Raw genomic sequence first — 12247 nt, forward strand, 5'->3', positions numbered from 1 at the left:
TCAATATAATTGTTTTTACTTTTAACTTTACTAGGAAAGGTAGGTTAATATATAAATATTCTATCAATTAATATTTTAATTTTTACTCAAATTTTATTATTAATCTTAGAATCTACGGATCGTTTAATTTAAGCATGTATATTTTCAATTCTTATTACCCTTTATGCTACAGAAATTCACTAATGACTACTTAAAATTATCCCTTTCATTTAGTCAATCCCAGACCTCGGCCACTTTTAATTTACTTTAATTTAATTAATTAATTAATATATGATATGATATGATATATATGAGCTTAATTTACTAATTTTTAGATTAATCTCTACATCGTTAATCTATTCTAAGGATGACGTGATATTAGTTGAGAAAGAACTTTCCAAGGACTTCATTTTTTAAAAGTATCATCAGGTCTACGATGATTTATTACATCAGAAGTTTTATATCTTGCTTCATTTTTCTGACGATTTTTTCATAATAGCGTGGCCCCTAATATTGAATTAGCTATAATACGGCATCCGAAATCAATTTTTAATCCAATAAATATCCCTCTACTAAATCCTTTAATCTTATTGTCTTCAGGAATCACAGTATCTCATCTCCAAAGACTATTATGGACGGTTGGCCTAGGAATTTAGTTTATCCTTCTTCAAGCCTTAGGATATTATGAAGCTCCGTTTTCTATTTTTGACTACTCCTCATCTCTTGCTCACTTCTTTTTTCCATCCCACTTTTCTCTACACTTTCGCTCAGTAATCTATAACTATCAGTGCCTTATGAACACTTATCCGATCTCTCTTGATTTCCATCATACTTTCTTTCTACTTGAAGATACTTCCCGTCATTAGTTCTCAACATCTTACGTTATATCGCACTTTCTGTCCAAAGGTTTTGAAAAAGATTACCATTTTGGAGTATAAAAAATGAATTCCTATACAAAACAATATATCAATGTTATCAATTTTGTACTGTAACTATCTATCACCATAAATAATAATGATATAGCGTTACCAAGTAAAATTATACTTTGCCAGCCATATATATAACGCGCAACCTAACAGGACAGTTAAGATTATAGATTTTCCACATCCTCAACAATGGAAAAGTTTTGCCTGCTGCTAGTTGCGCTGTTGATTGCATATTGCGTCCAAGGGTAAGCGATACTTAACAGTTTCTGATATAATGGCCCCTTAAAAAGTCACCATTCTCTATATTGTGTGGATTGTGAATCCATGATCAAAAGATACTTTTTTTTGGGGAATTTTCAGTGGGTTGTCTTTCGTCATCCGGCAACTTACTGATCCGGTGACAGTTGCCGAGGGTGTGTTCTGGGACGCGGAAAAGTACGCGCTGTTTTACGGAGACGTCGCCACCAGTACCGTCTACCGTCGCAAATGGGGAGAAAAGAAGAGTACTTCTACCAAAATCCGTAAGTACCAGAAGACCATTTCCGATGAAGACTGCTTAAGTCTGACTTTTAGCGAAGAAAACAATTTCTTCTGTGATACCGATCAAGGGCTCTAGAGATGACTTTATAGTCACTGCTTACCGTGACGTGGTAAGGCTTACCTGGGACGGAAGACAAGATACCGGTACTGTCAAGGATTTGGAGAAGGTGGGAAGCTTCGGAAACCGATACGAACTAAACGATGCCAAAGCGGACAGTACCGGAAGGGTGTGGGTTGGTAGGGTATCTCAGGCAATCCAAGATGTCACCTTGGTCGATCTTGCGCATGTTGCAGGAACATATCAACTTCAAAGCAGCGACAGGTTCGATTTCAAGCAAGGCGGTGGAGGATTGTTTTCCCTTACCATCACCGACGACGATAAAGTGATAATAGAAGAGAAAATTTCTAATCTAACATTCCCCAACGGTCTAGCCTGGTCCCACGACGATAAACATTTCTACTATACCGACTCTGCCACCAGGACCATAGAACGACGAGACTTTGACGTCGAAACCGGTACTTTGGGCGATAGCAAAATAGTCTTCGACTTGGGAGATTATCCCGAATACCATGGGGTCCCGGACGGCATCACCGTAAACGACGATGGTGATATAGATGCTGCGATTTTCAATGCCAGCGTTGTAAGTAACTTTTTCGGTATGACGCGCTTTATAGTTTCATTTTTGAAGGTTGTACGAATCGATAAGGTTACTGGGAAAATAATCGAAACGGGAAACTACTCGGTCCCCCACTTAACTGCAGTGGAATGGGGAGGTCCTAACAACGACCATTTTTTCACTGGGTCTATGAAGTTTTCGCAAGATGAGGAGTACGTCCACAAGTATCCAAATGCTGGAGCCGTTTTCATGGTCACAAACTTGACGAGAACGGGACGCCCCTCCAGGAAGGTAGTCGTTAAATAGAAGCAAAGGTTCTATGGGCATGGGTTCAGTGTATATGGGAAAAAAGAAATCATGAATTTCTAATATTTGGTTTCATTACAATCCTCGTCTTCTTAACAATAAGTCGGTTTTATTTATATCAGAGTTTCACTTTGAACGCCGGCAGGAGCGATATGGAGAATCCGCTAACAGAGAGCACCGATCCATATTCGAAAGGGTTGAGCCTGAAGTATTCCTCTGTTATCTCATATCGGGAAGTCCCTGCGTAGACAATGTTATTGTCTGGACCACCGGGATACAGACCTGTAGGCTGAGCGAGCGGCAGTGGTAATTCTTGAAGTATCTTTCCAGACTCCGGTTCAATGTGGAGTATCTGGAAAAGGTGCCACCATCACACCCTAGTTTATAACCACCCTCCGCCAATACTCACCGCACTTCCGTTGTACAGCGCAATGCAGATGGTGTCGTCTTGGTAGCTTACCAAGCCGTCGGGGAACCCCTTGAACTTTTTATGTTGGTTCAAGTCGAAAACCACTTTACCTTGGCCAAGTTCACCCTTTTCCAGGTCGAACGGGTATCGCTTCACTTGCTTGGTGGTCGCCTCGACATGCCACATGAACTTGTTATTAGCGGACCACGCTATGCCGTTGGGGAACGTCAACCCAGACAATTTCTTCACCAACGTGGCGGAATTGTCGTCGTTCAAAGTGATCGAGTACAGTACGGCCGCGTTTTGGACGAAGTCGAACAAGTAGCTGCTTTTTAATTTACGCGTACCTATCCAAAGTCTTCCCTTGGCATCGGCCTTGCCGTCATTGAACTGTCCTGGTATCGTGGTCTCCCCTTTAAGTCGCAGCTTCGTCAGGTTGAACTTATCGCCCTTAGAGTCCCAATAGAGTCGGTAGAGACTTTGGTGCGCAGCTACCACGTATTCGTTTTCTTTGCCTTCGATGGGGATTACAGCACCGATGGACTTTTCAGCTATAACTGACGGTTAGCTTGACTTTGTAACGGACAGGCTCACTTACGGATTTTTAATGAGTAGGATTTCTGTTCCCTGACATCTTTTCGGTAGACGATGCTGTTTAGTATGTCCGCGTAGGTAATATGTTCTGTTTTGGCATCGTAAAATATTGATTCTGATATGTAAGCAGGCTCCGTTTCCTGGCTGACTTCAAAGAATGCAGAACTGCTACCGGAAACAAGAAATGGAAAAGGATAGATCTCCCCTATACAGGGTGTCCTACCGGGAACTTCGTCGATCTGTTATTAAATGAAACACCAACACGTCAAAAATTGCAAAAATTGACCACCATTACGGGCATCAGGGTTTATAAAGAGTAGTGAGGAACAGCTAACTGCAGAAAAGATCATTAAAAGGTGGAAGGAGTACTTTGAACAAATGTTTAACATCCACAATGTTAACAAGGTGAGGAAATATTGTACTACTCCTACAGTCCTCTGACGCTGGAAGAAGTAAGGGCGACTCAGGCAAATCCCCAGGAAGTGACAACATTGATGTCGAACTATTAAAACATGGTAGGGAAAGAGTACAGGATAGAGTGCACCAAATCATACAAGCAGCTTGGAATAGAGAAACCATGCCTTAGCAGTGTTTAGAAAGCGTAGTATACCTATACATAAAAATGGTAAAAAAGAGCATGAGCATTGCCCTACTAAAAAGATTAACGCATTATGCTGAGACTTAATAGAGGATTATCAATGTGGATTTAGAGGCGGAAGGTCAACACTGGACCAAGTGTTTTCTACAAGACAGCTGCTAGAGAAACGCTATTTGTAGACTTTCAGCAAGCTTACGACTCAATCAGCGATGACGGAACTAGGAATACCAAAAAAAATTGGTGCCAGTTACCAGAATGTGTGAACACAACGCTCTGAAGCTTTTCATATTAAATCTGGTCTTCAACAAGGTGACCCCCTCACCAGAATGAGGAATTAGAGGAAAATTCTAATAGAGAGAATAAGGAGCTACGCATCAGGAGCTAGGTAATTAAGGAAACCGGGATCTAAAGCTAAAAAGGACGACGTAGGAGATATAGGAGTGTATAAGTAGCTACTTACCATCCAAAATAAGGGACGACGATGGCAAAAAAAACCCACAAAAAGTTCACCATTGTGATTGGGTAATAATCTTCCCGAACAATTCGCCAGCTTATATAGAGGCGGCCAACTGTCACACCAAACGATAAGCTCCAATGACGACTACGTATCTTTTGCTATTCGCGGGTTAAATGAACGCCAACCCCCGTAATTTTAAAATAACAACATAAATTCGTTATCGGTTCCTAACGAGCCGTTTTATCTGCGTAATTGTTTTTGTTGCGACAATAGTATACGCATAGTAAATCGTATGTTTAATTTTATTCTGCTACAATTTTTCTGCTCGACGGTCCTTTCTTGGGCCCCCTTAGCGCCAGAACGCTGCCGTCCCTCAAGTAATTCTTTTCCACGTAATACTGGCTCAATTCTTCGGAGGCGGTGCCTATGAAAAGGGTCCTGTTGTCCGCGCCGCCCCACTCCAGCCCTGTAGGATTTATTAGGGGTATGCGCAGGAAGTTCAGCAATTCGCCCGTGTGAGGCTCGACGACTAATAGCTGCGGAGACAGATGTCGTAGAGAGACGACTCGCAGCTTTGAGGTAATACCTACCGAACCTCCCTTGTGCACCGCCACGATCAGGTTACCATGGTCGTCGGTGGTAAGCCCGTCCGGTTCTCCGTTAATATGGGGATGATCTTTGAAGTCGAAAATTACCTCCCTTTTGCCTAAAACGAGACAACTTTGTTTTTTTTTCTTTTTTTCGCTGGTCTTAGGAAATTTTGGAAGCACATTATTATTTAATCGGTAAAATCTGGACAAACACAATACACCCAAAGGCTCCCGCGAGCCATCCTGGGTCACCGAAAACCTTGGTTGTTTTCTTGCATTGATTATTTATCGGACAGGTGTAAAAAGCGGCGTATCTTCAATTTGTCGGGTCTCAGGTTGCGCCAAATCTGTGCAAACGTTTGAAATCTGCACCTATTCTCACTCAACCCAGACCGGAGTTACTAGATAACATGCGGGAATGTGAGACGCTAAGTAAACATTTTCTTGCGGCTTTTTCGAGCACACATGCAGATGCCGAATTGATCAACTGCTTTCAGACTACAGAGTTTCACTTTATAATAATAATAATAAATTACCTAAATTGGTGTATATTGGTATAAACAAATATATAGTAGAGAAGAGGCGAAGTCTAGCAAAGGCTGTAGTGAAATTTTGTTTTCTGCTCGGTAAAAGTGCTGCTGAAACTGTTTCAATGTTAAAAACAGCTTATAAAGACGATGCGATGGGAAAAACTCAAGTGTACCAGTGGTTTGTTCGCTTCAAAAATGGCGACGAGTCAATTGATCACCGACCTCGTTCTGGACGTCCATTAACTGCTCGAATCGACGAAAATATTGAAAAGATTCGAGAGTTTGTGCTCACAGACCGTCGACAGACAATTGAACAATTATCATAGATTAGTGGGTTGTCTTGGAGCACGGTTCAGCGAATTTTAACCGAAGATTTGGGAATGAAAAGAGTTGCTGCCAAGTTTGTTCCTCGTGTTCTGACTGACATGCAAAAAGAACATCGAGTTGAAACATGTCTTGCTTTGAATCAACAGCTTGAAACGGATCCAGATTTTCTTTCAAATATCATTACTGGTGATGAGTCATGGTGCTTTGGTTACGATCCAGAAACGAAGCAACAGTCCAGCCAATGGAAGACGTCACTGTCTCCCCGTCCAAAAAAATGTCGTCAGGTCAAATCAAACATCAAAACAATGCTGATTTGCTTTTTCGACATCAACGGCGTAGTTCATGCAGAGTTCGTTCCACCAGGTGAGACCGTTAATCAAGCTTTTTATCTGGAAGATTTAAGAAGATTGCGCAACAGTATTCGACAAAAAAGACTTTCACCACGATAATGCACCTGCACACACAGCCATTTCTGTTAAACAGTTTTTGGGTAAAAATTGCATGGTTCCTCTGCCCCATGCACCTAACTCGTTTGATCTCGCTCCGTGTGACTTTTTATTTCCACGTATGAAAAAGGAAATGCAAGGACAGCGATTTGACAATATTGAAGAGGTCAAGAAAAAACGAGGTATGAGCTGTCGGCTATAGCCAAAGATGAATATAAAAAATGTTTCGAACAGTGGAAGCACCGCTGGGACAAATGTATTAGTTGTAATGGAGAGTAATTTGAAGGGGATAAGGTCGTTCTGTGATTTTCAAAACAATATATGCTTAATGATCTAAGGCCGATTAGCTTACTATCTGTGCTGAGCAAGGTGAGGGTTGTCTACTTACAGCTCCATGAATTTGTTAAAAATAATGTCATCCTATGTGTTTTTCAACCGGGTTGCACTGGCCTTCTTTTGCAACTACTTGCAAAATAGAAAACAAGTTGTTGAAAGTTGGTGAAGTGGTATCAGGGATGCCTCAAGGATCAATCTTGGGGCCGCTATTATTTTTATCGTATATATTTGATTTGATTTGGCGATACCCAGCTTGTTTATATTTTTTATCCTTTTCATTATGATGGGGTCAAAGCAGATATTAATATCCATCTGCAGCAGGTTTTTACCGATAGTGAGAGACATGCTTTAAGGTTAAATGCGGGCAAAACTCAGGTGCTACTCTTTGCTCGCGACTCTGCAAAGCACTTCCTAAAAAGATGCCAATAAGCATTTATTGAACTTTAAAGTTAGGAAAAACTTTGTGATTATATCTGCATAGTCATATTGCCTCGTAAGGAACTAGGAGCACGAGTTCCCTAAATTTAAATTGTGGCAGTGGTTGAGAATAGACAATTTATTTTGAGCACATATTCGCTGTGCTAATATACAAGATCTTAAGTCTTCTAGCCCTCCTTAATTAAAAGATAGGCCAATTTTTACGCTAACTGTGCCTTAACACAGATCTGCTCTTTATGAGACCCTTCTTTGCCTTGCCATCTTTAAAACTATTTCGAAAGAATATTACAGGCGTGTTATTACATAAATAAAGCGATTAATTGGGTTTTTCATCTATTAATTAATCACAGAATTATTTTTATAATTACTTACTTTCTTTTCCTTTTGTTTTTATTTTATTTTTCTTTTCTTGTTGCAAATTGTGTTGTCAATATGGTGTATTGGTATTGTATTTAGATTAATTGTGTTGGGTTAATGTCGAGTAGTTGGCTTAGTCCGCTAGACTTTGCCCCTTAAGAATTTAGTATTGTATATGTATATTACGTATCTCAATTCTCAATAAAGACTATTATTGTTATTATGATTTAGCACGTTCTTTTTGTAGTTCCCTCTATTTATCACACATGGGCATGCTTACCGATAGACCCGTTGACATCAATAGCGTACTTGTAAATTTTCCTGCTGTAGGTTCCGACGTGGAACATGTGTTTGTTGTCTTCGGACCAGTCGATGCCGTTGGCGAAAGTGGCGTTAGCGAGCACTTTCGTGATACTAAATCGTTCGTCTTTGTGAAGAATGATGCGGTAGAGTGACCCCGCCCCTTCTACGAATTGCTTGTTCCCCTTGAGTAGGTAGGTGTCTACAAAAACGGTTGTTGGAGTAACCAGCATCGACTATCGAAACTGAATCCGTACTGATCCACAACCTTCCTTTCACGCAGACCCTGCCGTCTCCAAATATAGCTTTGTCTTTGAAGTTGTCGGGTTTCCTCAGCTTCACGATTCTACGGGTACTCCAGTGGACCGAGTAGAGGTCGTGGTTCGCTGCCACGATAACCTCACCTACCCTGCCCTTTATTGGTACTACGAGACTAACTGAAGTTTCCGCTGCAATACCACGCTTTCGTATAAGCATATACTCATTTTGGTGGATCACTCACGTATCTTTATCGAGGTTCTAATTTTGTTTCTTGGGTCGTAACGGTGTACTTGGGCGCCCAGCACATCCACATAGTACAATACGTGCTCGTCTCTGTCCCAGAATAACGATTCTGCTACTCTATCGGTACCTGGAAGTTGCTCGAAGTTCAAATCCAAGCTAGAAAAGAGGCCTCTTACGTTCCGGTGGTTTTACAAAGTGTTGTTGGCTTACCCTTGTACATATGGCAGTAAAACCACTGCCAAGGCCAAAATAGTTCTCATGGTTGTAGCTATGGTATGATGCCAAGGGCAAATTGTCGCTTTATTTATACCAACTGGGTAACTGATAGCTCGTTTTTTGGTTCATAAATAAATCCGATGTCACTGATAACATAAAATAACCTTTTTGTGTACCAATTATTTTCTGAAATAACAATATGTGACGCAGTAGCTCTGGCAAATATCATTTGTGATTGATGAAACCTGCATATATGTGCAATTAATGGCACCTTAACTGAGTGGCAATTAAAAATATACGACTAAAGACTGGGGAATAAAAGTTAAATACCAAATGTGTTTGACATTTTATTTTTAAGTATTTTTATGTATACAGAGTGTTGTCAGTTGTTATGTCAGGATAGTAACCAATATTTTTGAAAATTCTAATTCCCTTGAATTTGAGTATTTTTCTTTGGAAAAATGTGTTTTTCACACTTGAAAAGTAAAATACATGGCTTTTATTACAGAAAATAATAGTTTACCCAATATTCTGTAACAACCTATATAATATCCTATAAGTTTATTTTGAATATTAATTATTTACATTCAATATAAAATCAACGTCAGTGTCGTATTTATTGAGGTAAGCTATAATGGCATCCTCTGTCATATTTGTGCTATGTTTTTTGCCGAAAGGATCAACCGGTATCAAATAGTTGGTATAAGCATTTTAAATATCTGAATTAAATCTATAGACGTATGGTAACATGAATAAAAAACATTTCATAGATAGGGTTATTTTATTTAGGCTATTATTTAAGCTCGATCTTGTGCGCCTGTTCCCCAGACGTAGACAATTTTCTGACAACATAGATCGCCCCTGAATCGAACACCGAAGGAGCCTCTGAAGTAGGCGTGTCAGACTGTTCAGTCGCGATGCACAGCTGGTCATAACTTTGGCCGCACCACGTCACTGCTGTGGGGTTGGGAACGGGCAACAGAAGTTGCTTCTCCAATTTACCGGATTCGCCGTTGACCTTTAGAATCTTAAAACCAACAAATGTTATGCTGACATTGACTAGAAACAATGTGACTCACGGAGTATCCTCCATTTAGAGCCACGGATAAGCTGCCATCTTTGTTTATTGTTAGGCCGTCTGGATAGCCCTGAAGTTTAGGGTAGTCCTCGACTTTAAAAAGTACACTACTTTTACCTAAAAGCTCTTTGACCTTAAAACATTCCTTATGTGGACCCTAGATTAATACCCAGTTGTCCTTTTTGAAGATCGAACTGGATTTTGGATATCGTTCGCGGTGTAGAGTCCACTATGTACATGTATTCGTTATCTTTGGACCATGCTATACCATTGGGAAATGTGAGGTCACCTAACTTCTTTTCGATGGTAATAGATTTGTCCTTGTTCACGGTTACCATGTAAAGAGACCCACCGCCTTGCTTGAAACTCATCTTTGACAAGTCGATTGCTTGGTACGTATCTGCACAACACTGTTGTTATTGCTGATCTAAGACTGATATAAATCACGCACTTATCCATAATCTGCCTTTGGCATCGGTCGCGCCCTCATTGAGTACTTCGTTCTCACCGAAGACGCCATCTTTTCGCAACTTGGTCAAGTTTCCGGAACCATTTTCACCGTTCCATGTGAGATGTACGATATCGTGTTCCGCCCCAACTATGAACTCGTCCTTTTTACCTTTTATAGGAATGATGGCACCCACGGTACCCTCGGCTGGAAACCAAATTGAAGTGCGAGCTTAACCTCGAGATGGTTTTATATACTTACACACTTTGGTGTGAGTTGATGCGTTGGCCATATATTTGTGGCGGTACACAGTTCCTTTTGCTATATCCACGTAGTACTGCGCTTGTGCACTATGGTCCCAGTAAATTACGGTTGCATATTGAACCGGTTCTGTGATCTGCCGAATTAGGGTACCCAAACGGCTGAAATCGACCGAAGGTACTAGAATATGATCTCTCTGGATAATGTTCCTTACCATTCAATGTAAGGCAACAATGCGACGACTATCAGAACTAGCGCTTTAACCATGTTTTCAGTGATACTGTAATCAAAATAAGTACATACTGCTTAAATACACCAGTCCATTAGTTATAATGATGTTACCAAATTATCGATTGGCAAACATGTGTGTTTTTTTTGTCTAATGAGAATGATTTGCTTGTACTCATTATCTCATTCTTCTTGACGTAATGAGGCTATGAGAATATTTCTAAACTTCTTCTGCGATTTCACAGAAGAATATTTAGCGTGTATTAAATTAAAAACCTTTGATAGAACTGAATTATTTATTAGCCGCTCAATATAGCCTTTAATGGAGTGCAATCTTATACGCCTGTAAATTGGGAAAATGGCCCCCCGAGTAAACAAAAACTGCCTTTGAGTCATAAGGGTTCAGTCGTTTCTCTTGCTCAGTGAGTCTATAATCCGATGATGCAAAATAAGCAGTTTTGTTGTTAGGTCCACCAAATACTATAGAAGTAGGCAACGGTACCGGATTGGATACGATGTAGACTATTTCGGCGGTCTCTTGGTCGATATCGATAATCTGGAAACGAAGTGGTTTGAAGAAATCGAGGCACTCAGAAGGATACGTACACCGGTGCCGTTGTATAAAAGCACTGTGATGTGATGTTCCTTCATGGCTATGCCGTCCATACCACCTGTAATGTGTGGATGGTCCGCTTGACTGAAGAATACTTTGCCTTCTCCTACAAATAAGAAAAAAATACTCGCCATCGTGAAAGACGACGAACGAATATTACCCAAATTTCCACTGTCAAGATCGAACTTGTACTTCCTAATCTTCCCCTGCTTGGCATCTATGTGGAACATGATGCGATTATCAAAGGTCCAACCTAGACCACTGGGAAACGTCAAATTGGCCAATTTCCTTTCAATTTTCACCGAATCGTCTTTGTTTACGGTGATCATGTACAGAGAACCCCCACCTTCGACCCATTGGTATTTCTCCCTGTCGATCACCTGGTACGTTCCTGAAATCTCCCGTTTTTAAATGATTAGCTTGCACTAAAGCCAGTATGCCTACCAATCCACATTCTACCCTTGGCGTCAACTTTCGCTTCATAGAATTGCTCCTCTCTTGAAAATTCAAAGTTTCTCTTTAGTTTGGTCGCCTTTCCAGTATTGTTGGTACCGTCCCATTCGAGCCTCAGTAAGTCCTGATAAGCAGCCACTATAAACTCACCAGCTTTGCCTTCAATGGGTATCGCTGCACCTATCGTTTTCGATACTGAAACACGTTTTTTAGATCAGACCTGGCAGAAATATTTGAATCTACCAATTTTGGTGTAGGTGACTTCGTTGGATCCGTGGATGTGTTGGTATACGGTACTTCCTAGTACATCTACGAGGTATATGGCTTGCTTGTCGATGTCCCAAAATAGCGACTCTCCTAGTTTGGTGATTGGTGGAGTTATTTGTTTCACCCCGAAACCTAAGAAGCTGAACGGACGTTAGATGTCAAAATAAATTGGTCAATATTAACCATTGAATGTATGGTACCAGTAACCAAACGATGGATATCTTTAACATTTCCGCGATCATTTTAAGAAATATGTTTTTTGCCTTCGTGTATATGACGATGCATTGACAATTTTTTTGCAGCAAACGCGCGCAATATTTATAATGTATCATTATAATTTATCTGTAGGCCACGTACCAGTAAAATTGTCGTCGATAAAATGAGTGAACAAAAAATACTCGACTGGGTACCTTTCAGTACATGTACATG

The 12247-nt window shown here is 40.5% G+C and overlaps 5 protein-coding genes across 11 annotated transcripts in view; 2 read left to right on the plus strand and 3 right to left on the minus strand.

Annotated features, from left to right (window-relative positions):
- Positions 1–12247, plus strand: part of LOC132702616 (ankyrin repeat and death domain-containing protein 1A-like) — a 114342-nt gene that overhangs the window by 21181 nt on the left and 80914 nt on the right. The gene's annotated exons all lie outside the window — the stretch shown is intronic.
- On the plus strand, positions 23–2446 carry LOC132702173 (regucalcin-like). 2 transcript variants are annotated; one of them, XM_060670654.1, is made up of 6 exons: positions 23–39; positions 1069–1150; positions 1266–1426; positions 1479–1682; positions 1740–2086; positions 2135–2446. In XM_060670654.1, the coding sequence occupies exons 2-6, from the start codon at positions 1095–1097 to the stop codon at positions 2366–2368; spliced, it is 1002 nt and encodes a 333-aa protein (XP_060526637.1). In that variant the 5' UTR covers positions 23–39; positions 1069–1094; the 3' UTR covers positions 2369–2446. The 2 variants fall into 2 exon arrangements, with proteins under 2 accessions (XP_060526637.1, XP_060526636.1); XM_060670653.1 differs by lacking the exon at positions 23–39 and having other exon boundaries at positions 427–1150.
- LOC132702172 (regucalcin-like) lies at positions 2425–4565 on the minus strand. Of its 3 annotated transcripts, none has more exons than XM_060670651.1 (4): positions 4430–4565; positions 3376–3539; positions 2778–3328; positions 2425–2720 (listed from the first exon to the last, which is right to left on the minus strand). In XM_060670651.1, exons 1-4 carry the CDS (start codon positions 4480–4482, stop codon positions 2487–2489), a joined length of 1002 nt encoding a protein of 333 aa, XP_060526634.1. In that variant the 5' UTR covers positions 4483–4565; the 3' UTR covers positions 2425–2486. The 3 variants fall into 3 exon arrangements, with proteins under 3 accessions (XP_060526634.1, XP_060526635.1, XP_060526633.1); XM_060670652.1 differs by having other exon boundaries at positions 3376–3536; positions 4430–4556; XM_060670650.1 differs by having other exon boundaries at positions 3376–3610; positions 4430–4548.
- LOC132702174 (putative sugar lactone lactonase YvrE) lies at positions 4588–8528 on the minus strand. Its single transcript, XM_060670655.1, has 6 exons — positions 8465–8528; positions 8253–8410; positions 8008–8199; positions 7731–7952; positions 5017–5132; positions 4588–4962 (listed from the first exon to the last, which is right to left on the minus strand). The coding sequence occupies exons 1-6, from the start codon at positions 8512–8514 to the stop codon at positions 4729–4731; spliced, it is 972 nt and encodes a 323-aa protein (XP_060526638.1). The 5' UTR covers positions 8515–8528; the 3' UTR covers positions 4588–4728.
- Positions 9233–12080, minus strand: LOC132702422 (uncharacterized). Its single transcript, XM_060671015.1, has 11 exons — positions 12002–12080; positions 11795–11958; positions 11543–11746; positions 11259–11489; positions 11092–11204; positions 10817–11041; positions 10258–10453; positions 10000–10203; positions 9718–9948; positions 9550–9665; positions 9233–9497 (listed from the first exon to the last, which is right to left on the minus strand). Exons 1-11 carry the CDS (start codon positions 12058–12060, stop codon positions 9264–9266), a joined length of 1977 nt encoding a protein of 658 aa, XP_060526998.1. The 5' UTR covers positions 12061–12080; the 3' UTR covers positions 9233–9263.

This window comes from Cylas formicarius, unplaced genomic scaffold (assembly GCF_029955315.1).
Source record: "Cylas formicarius isolate icCylForm1 unplaced genomic scaffold, icCylForm1.1 PGA_scaffold_5__7_contigs__length_24384050, whole genome shotgun sequence".
Lineage (NCBI taxonomy): Eukaryota > Metazoa > Arthropoda > Insecta > Coleoptera > Brentidae > Cylas > Cylas formicarius.

Bases quoted from the DNA above. Each gene is read 5' to 3' on its own strand.
- LOC132702173 (XM_060670654.1), top strand. From the start codon at position 1,095: ATGGAAAAGTTTTGCCTGCTGCTAGTTGCGCTGTTGATTGCATATTGC. The intron at 1,151-1,265 runs GTAAGCGATACT...GGGAATTTTCAG, and splicing joins ATTGCATATTGCGTCCAAGG to TGGGTTGTCTTTCGTCATCC. The intron at 1,683-1,739 runs GTAGGGTATCTC...CGCATGTTGCAG, and splicing joins TACCGGAAGGGTGTGGGTTG to GAACATATCAACTTCAAAGC.
- LOC132702174 (XM_060670655.1), bottom strand. From the start codon at position 8,514: ATGAGAACTATTTTGGCCTTGGCAGTGGTTTTACTGCCATATGTACAA. The intron at 8,411-8,464 runs GTAAGCCAACAA...CCTCTTTTCTAG, and splicing joins TTACTGCCATATGTACAAGG to CTTGGATTTGAACTTCGAGC. The intron at 4,963-5,016 runs GTAGGTATTACC...CTGTCTCCGCAG, and splicing joins CGGTGCACAAGGGAGGTTCG to CTATTAGTCGTCGAGCCTCA.
- LOC132702422 (XM_060671015.1), bottom strand. From the start codon at position 12,060: ATGATCGCGGAAATGTTAAAGATATCCATCGTTTGGTTACTGGTACCA. The intron at 11,042-11,091 runs GTACGTATCCTT...CTTCGTTTCCAG, and splicing joins TTTTATACAACGGCACCGGT to ATTATCGATATCGACCAAGA. The intron at 10,454-10,816 runs GCACTCCATTAA...AACATTATCCAG, and splicing joins ATTTACAGGCGTATAAGATT to AGAGATCATATTCTAGTACC.
- LOC132702172 (XM_060670650.1), bottom strand. The intron at 3,329-3,375 runs GTAAGTGAGCCT...CGTCAGTTATAG, and splicing joins ATCCTACTCATTAAAAATCC to CTGAAAAGTCCATCGGTGCT. The intron at 2,721-2,777 runs GTGAGTATTGGC...CACCTTTTCCAG, and splicing joins CGCTGTACAACGGAAGTGCG to ATACTCCACATTGAACCGGA.